General features: G+C 41.1%; 1 protein-coding gene across 1 annotated transcript; it reads right to left on the minus strand.

Annotated features, from left to right (window-relative positions):
• Positions 1-329: 329 nt before the first annotated feature.
• On the minus strand, positions 330-4624 carry LOC114409366 (receptor-like protein kinase BRI1-like 3). The gene is given in 1 exon segment (XM_028372796.1): positions 330-4624. A coding segment is annotated over 1 exon segment (3771 nt). The 5' UTR covers positions 4546-4624; the 3' UTR covers positions 330-774.
• Positions 4625-6064: the final 1440 nt, after the last annotated feature.

A 6064-nucleotide genomic window follows, 5' to 3' on the forward strand; every position in this document is an offset into this window, starting at 1 on the left:
TTTAGCCAGTATTAACCCCAATAAAACAACTCAAACAATCAAAAAAGTGAAAAGAAACTTACAAAGAAAAAAAGCTTGTGTTGTTATTGTTGCTGTTTTAAGTTTGCTATCCAGTAATACAAAGAAATCCACAATTAAGAATAAAGGAACATTTATTTTCAATATTCTGTAGCCTTTGACCCTGCTCATGTCCCTGTGATATGCCTTCTTTTTAAGGTTACCAGGATTCTATTTGAGATTTGAGTAGTTACTAAGAAACCCAAAAGGAGAAAATGTGTTTGTTGATTGGCATCCAAACTTCAACCTCTATTTTATCATACAGAACAATGATCATTTGATGTTACTCCAGATAATATGCAATTATGCAGAATTCATTTATATTTACAACAGATTCTAGGCTTCTACAAACAATAAAAATTGACAGTTGCAATATGAACCAAAACACAAAATGAGCAAAACTGTGGTAGTATCAGAACCCAATGGAAATGGCAAACAAAACATTGAAGTCATCAGCAAAAGTGGCATTGATGATGGAGCGACAGAAGTTAATAGGAAAAAAAATATATATCTACCGATTTCAAGTGATCAAACACTAGATCAGCACAAAAGAAGCATACAAAACTCTGTCTATAACCTCAAGTCTCAACCTTCCATTCAATTCATGATTGCCTTTGATCTCTTGGTCTCATTAAGTGTCTTATATACAACAGAAAAAGGTGAAAGAACCGTCCTCCAATTTCAGATAGGATAGACCAGTGTCACCAAATTGTCAACTTAGTCCAGCAACATGCCAAATGTTGAGAACCTTTTTATTTCCTTAACTGTCAAAGGGCTTTGAGTCTTATAGTAAAGATCCTCTTCTCATGCTTCATCAATAACATTGTCTCTCAGAGAGAAGCTATCAAGCATATCATTAAATGTGTCAACCTGAAGCTCTTTAAACATAGCCATCACTTGTATCATGGTTGGCCGCCGGTATGGTCTCTCATCCAGACATTCAAAAGCAATTCTCAAATATTGTAATAGTTCACTTTCACTAGATGTTTGCACAATTAAATCAGGATCAAGTATTTCATTAATTCTTTTCTCTTTGTAAAGCATCTTTGACCATCCAACAAGATTGCTATCATCACCAAACTCAGAAGAGTCAATTGGTCTCTTCCCTGATAGAAGCTCTAGCAGTATGACACCATAGCTATAGACATCCCCTTTTGCTGTACATCTAAAACTCTGGTAGTACTCAGGGGGTACATAACCAGGTGTTCCGGCAAGTGTGCTAACAGTGAGATGAGTGTCGAGGGCATTAACCAATCTCGCCATGCCAAAATCAGAAACTCTGGCCTCAAAATTTTCATCAAGAAGAATATTGCTGGACTTCATGTCCCTGTGTATAATGTGAGGAATGCAACTATGGTGAAGAAATGCGAGACCTCTTGCTGACCCTATGGCAATCTTCTTCCTTGCTGCCCAATCAAGCTTTGAACCTCCTCCTTTTGCTCTCTCATGTAAAACAGCCTCGAGACTTCCCCATCTCATGTACTCATACACAAGCAGCCTCTCCTCTCCAACTTTACAGTAACCCAGCAGCTGAACCAGGTTCCTATGCTTAATCTTCCCAATAGTTTCCATCTCAGCCATGAACTCCCTATCTCCCTGACCCGTCACGTGAATGAGCTTCTTGATAGCAACAACACAACCATCTTTTAGCTTAGCTTTGTACACCTCACCAAACCCCCCAGAACCTATCAAACTCTCGGCACTGAAACCATTAGTAGCCTCAAGAAGATGCGCAAACGTCAGCTTCCGCAGAGGCTTCTCAAAGGTGGCAACATTGATGCTCAAAGGCTCAGGAAAGCTGGATAGCTTCCAACTACTGCCCCCAGAAGTTGGAAGACTCTCTATATACTTTTCCCTCATCTCCTCCTTCCTCTGTGTCTTCCTCACTCGGTACAAAGCCAACACAAGCCCAAGTGCAAACACGAGGAAGCAAAGCAAACCAATGACAACCCCAGCTGCAGCAGGCTGCTTCTTCTTCCAACCCCCAACAGCAACGGAGTGATTCTTTGAAGTCCCACACGCTGACAAAGGCACCCCACAAAGGCCAGAGTTGTTCTCATATCTGGCAGCTGGAAAAGTAGTTAACTGACCTCCAGAAGGAATGGACCCAGTGAGATTATTATTAGACACATCAAGGTCACTGAGAAAAGAAAGACCCTCCAATGCCCCAGGGATGGACCCATTAAGACTATTATGAGACAGATCAAGCACCCCTATTGCTTTCAAACCACCAAGCCTATCAGGAATGTTCCCACTCAACCTATTGTGCCCCAAATTCAGCACCTGCAAATAGGCCATCTCACCCAAATTCTCAGGGATGCTACCAGACAACAAGTTGTAGGAAAGGTCAAGGTAGATCATACTCCCATTGGAAGCAAAAGTATACACAGTCCAACCGGAGTAAATCCGTGTCAACGGGCATGAATGCACCATTGGAAAACCTTCAAGCCTCTCTGTCCTGATATCCTCAAACTCAACCAACCCACCAGCACCCCTGCAACTAGTCCCACCCTCATTCCTCACAAACGCAAACTGCTTCCCCGAAACCCTACCTGGGATAACCAACCCTGCCTGATCAGCAAGCTGGAAAGGGATATCCCCGGTTAGGTTATTGCTATTCAAATCCAACCATATCAACCTCTTGCACTCGCCTATCTCCGGCGGAATCCTCCCACTGAGCGAGTTATTCCCCAGCTGAAGAATCGCCAATGCATTCAAATTCCCAATCCCAGCCGTTATCTCCCCGGTTAACCGGTTGCTCGCCAACGACACCCATATCATGTTGGTGCAATTCGCAATTGACTTCGGAATGGACCCAGAAATTAAATTGTTGTTCAAAATCAACGTCTCCAAGTTCCCTCCCTTAACACAAATTCCCTCGGGGATTTCTCCAGTGAGTTTATTAGCCCACATAATCAAATCAGTTAAATTAGGCAAAGCCCACACCTTCCACGGTATGGAACCGTTCAAACTGTTAAAGCTGAAATCAATAGTTTTCAAGTTCCTACACTCACCGAGCTGTGACGGTACCGTCCCTGAAAGGTAATTGCCAGCGAGGATCAAATTCTCCAACCCGGAAGGACATAAAGACGACGGAACATTGCCGCTGAACCGGTTCGAGCTCAGGTCAAGAACCCGAAGCTCTTTCAAGCTCACAAGCGACACCGGAACCGGTCCCGTTATGTTGTTAAACGCTGCGTTTAGATACTTTAGACTCCGAAGCTTGTTCACCACGGAAACAAGGAAGTTCCCAGAAAAATAGTTTCTCGCGAGATTCAGACTCTGCAGAGAAGAACATTGAGTGAAACTCAAAGGCAACGAACCAGAAAGATTGTTCTCCGAGAGATCAAGTTCAACTAGAGTTTTGCAAAGGCTTCCAAGCTCACTCGGGATTTCGCCGGAAAATTTGTTGTGTGCGAGAAACAGAGACTTCAAACTCTTCAAATTCAGAAGAATTTCCGACGGAATCTCCATCATGAGCTCATTGTGAGAAAGATCTAGAACCTCAAGATTGTTGCAGTTACCCAACCCGCGCGGAAACTCGTTTGAAGAGATTGCATTGTGCGAGAAACTCAACCGAACTAGATTCTCACACGAACCGAAACCGAAGTCAAATTCCGAGAAATTGTTGAACGAGAAATCCAGGACCTGAACGGCGTCGTTTAGAAGCCTCGGCGGAACCTTTCCGGAGAAAAGATTATAAGAGAGGTCCAAAGTGGAGAGATTCAGGCTCTTCGAAACGAGCGTTTCGCTGAGTTGACCCGCGAGTTTATTGTCCGAGAAGTTAAGAAAAACGAGAGTTGAGCTTCCGAGAGCGGAAACGAGAAGGTCCACGTCGGAGACACGGTTTCTAGACAAATCAAGTTGGGCCAGCTCGGGCCAGGGCCCAGGCCCAGCGGTGATGAGATTATTAGAGAGGTTGAGATAGCTAAGGCGGATACATGGAGCGAGGTTTGCGAAAGGAAACTTGCCGGAGAAGTTGTTGTGAGAGAGGTCGAGTGTTTCGAGCGTACAAAGTGGCGAAACGGTGAGGTTGAAAGAGGAGAAGGAGTTGCCACGTAGGATTAGGTTTTGGAGCGATGAAAGTGACGTGAGTGTGGGGAGGTGCAGTGTGCCGGAGAGGGCAGCGCCGCTGAGGTCGATGGCGCTGACGCCGCCGGAGGAGGAGCAGGTGATACCTCGCCACGCGCACGGGGATGGCGCGTGTGGGTCCCAGTCGGAGAGGAAGCTGTAGGGATCAGAGGAAACGTGTAAATGCTTGAACTGTATCAATAAAACTGCATCAGAAGTTGTTGTTGCTGCTTCTGCTTCTGCATCTGCTGCTGTTGGTGGTGTTGGTACTGTTATCATGATGAATAAGGCAATCACAACGAACCTCACTACTATCGGTGCTTCTCTTCTTGGTGACCATGGCATCTTCTTCATAAGGTATGGTTTCTCTCTTTTCATTTTTTCACCTTTTTGAGGTTTTTCACTCTCATGCTTCATGAGCAAAATAATAATGATTAGTTTTAGTTTTAGTTTTAGCTTATGCAAGTTTATGCATATATGCTTAATAATACTATTTCAAAACCCAACCAAAAATTGTGCGTGCGTGGGAGACAGAGTCTAAAATATAAAACTAGAAGGAATAACAACAAAAAAAAAAAAGGCATGTCGAGATGTTTCAGCTTAATTGTAAATCTCGTGTTTACGTTTTGTATAACATAAGGTAGAAATTTATGGCTTATAATAATTTTATCAGTTTAAATATATGATTGTCTCAGATAAAAATATACATATGATTAAAAAATCGAAACAAAACTATAAGGTATTTTTCAATTTTGATTTTTTTTCCCGAATAGGACAAGAGAGTGTGTGGGGGTGCGGCTTCCTTTGTTTTCCTTTCTTGTCCCGATTTTCAGACTTGTGTGGCTGTACGTGTACCTACCCTCAGCTAATAGCTTTGATTTTGGGTTGCTTTTTCAACGTTTTCTTTTTTAGGGCGGAAATGAAAATAAAATAAAGAAAGAAGCCGGGCTTGTTGGGGAAGCTGAAATTACGTGAGGGCAAGGAATCGTTATTATTATAAAATGAAAATTAAAAGAAAATTAATGTTGGCCATCCTTAAAATAAAATAAAAAAAAGTGGTCCAAATCGCTTTCCAGTTTCAAAGACGTAATTATCACCCAAACTTTGGGGTTTTGAAATTGTGTAAACGGGGAACCCGGTGTCAAAATAAGAGGAAAGGGCGACGAGATATTCAAGAAGCTTATGCCTAGTGACTAGTGAGTTGAATAGTGGGGAGTAGTTTCCTGTGTATAAGTTGCACCATTAATTTTTTTTTTCCTTTATCAATAACATTAATTAATTGGTGATATTTCTTTTATAATCACATTGATATAAAGTATTACTAATTTTATTAATGAATAATTCCTTTAAGAAAATCTGATTATCCATCTTTAATGAGATTTTTTTATTTAATTATACTTTTTTTTCAGAACTCAAACTCATTTTTTTAAGAGATTGAGTTGGTTTCACGCGGACTAATTGTTTTTGGTTAATTGGTGATAATTAATTTCATTAATAATAAGAGTTAGCTGTTTTAATAAACAATTACTTATACTGTATTTTTAATTTTTAATAGGTTATTTCTGGAGCAATAATTAATACTACATGCTTTAATAATATCTCTTCCATTAAATTCAACATAATTATCTCAAAATTTATACAGAAAAGTACTGATGGAAATCATTATGAAACACACATTAATCGTGAGTTCGGGAGCTTGCAATAATTTCTCTATATAAAAAAAAAAAAAGTAGTTGAAATGGGCATTTATTTATTAGTACTTGTTTATCCATACGTGTGGAGCGAGGCCACACACCCGGTATGCTTCAGATGGGTACAGAAAAACAAGAACCTTTGCTTGCTTATCTGAACTGAATATCTGCACAACAACGGGGTCTGAAAAATACCTTTTGGAATTTGACAGTGGGCGTGTGCAGCAGGTACGATGTTCAGGTCG

Source organism: Glycine soja, chromosome 4 (assembly GCF_004193775.1).
Source record: "Glycine soja cultivar W05 chromosome 4, ASM419377v2, whole genome shotgun sequence".
Classification (NCBI taxonomy): Eukaryota; Viridiplantae; Streptophyta; class Magnoliopsida; order Fabales; family Fabaceae; genus Glycine; species Glycine soja.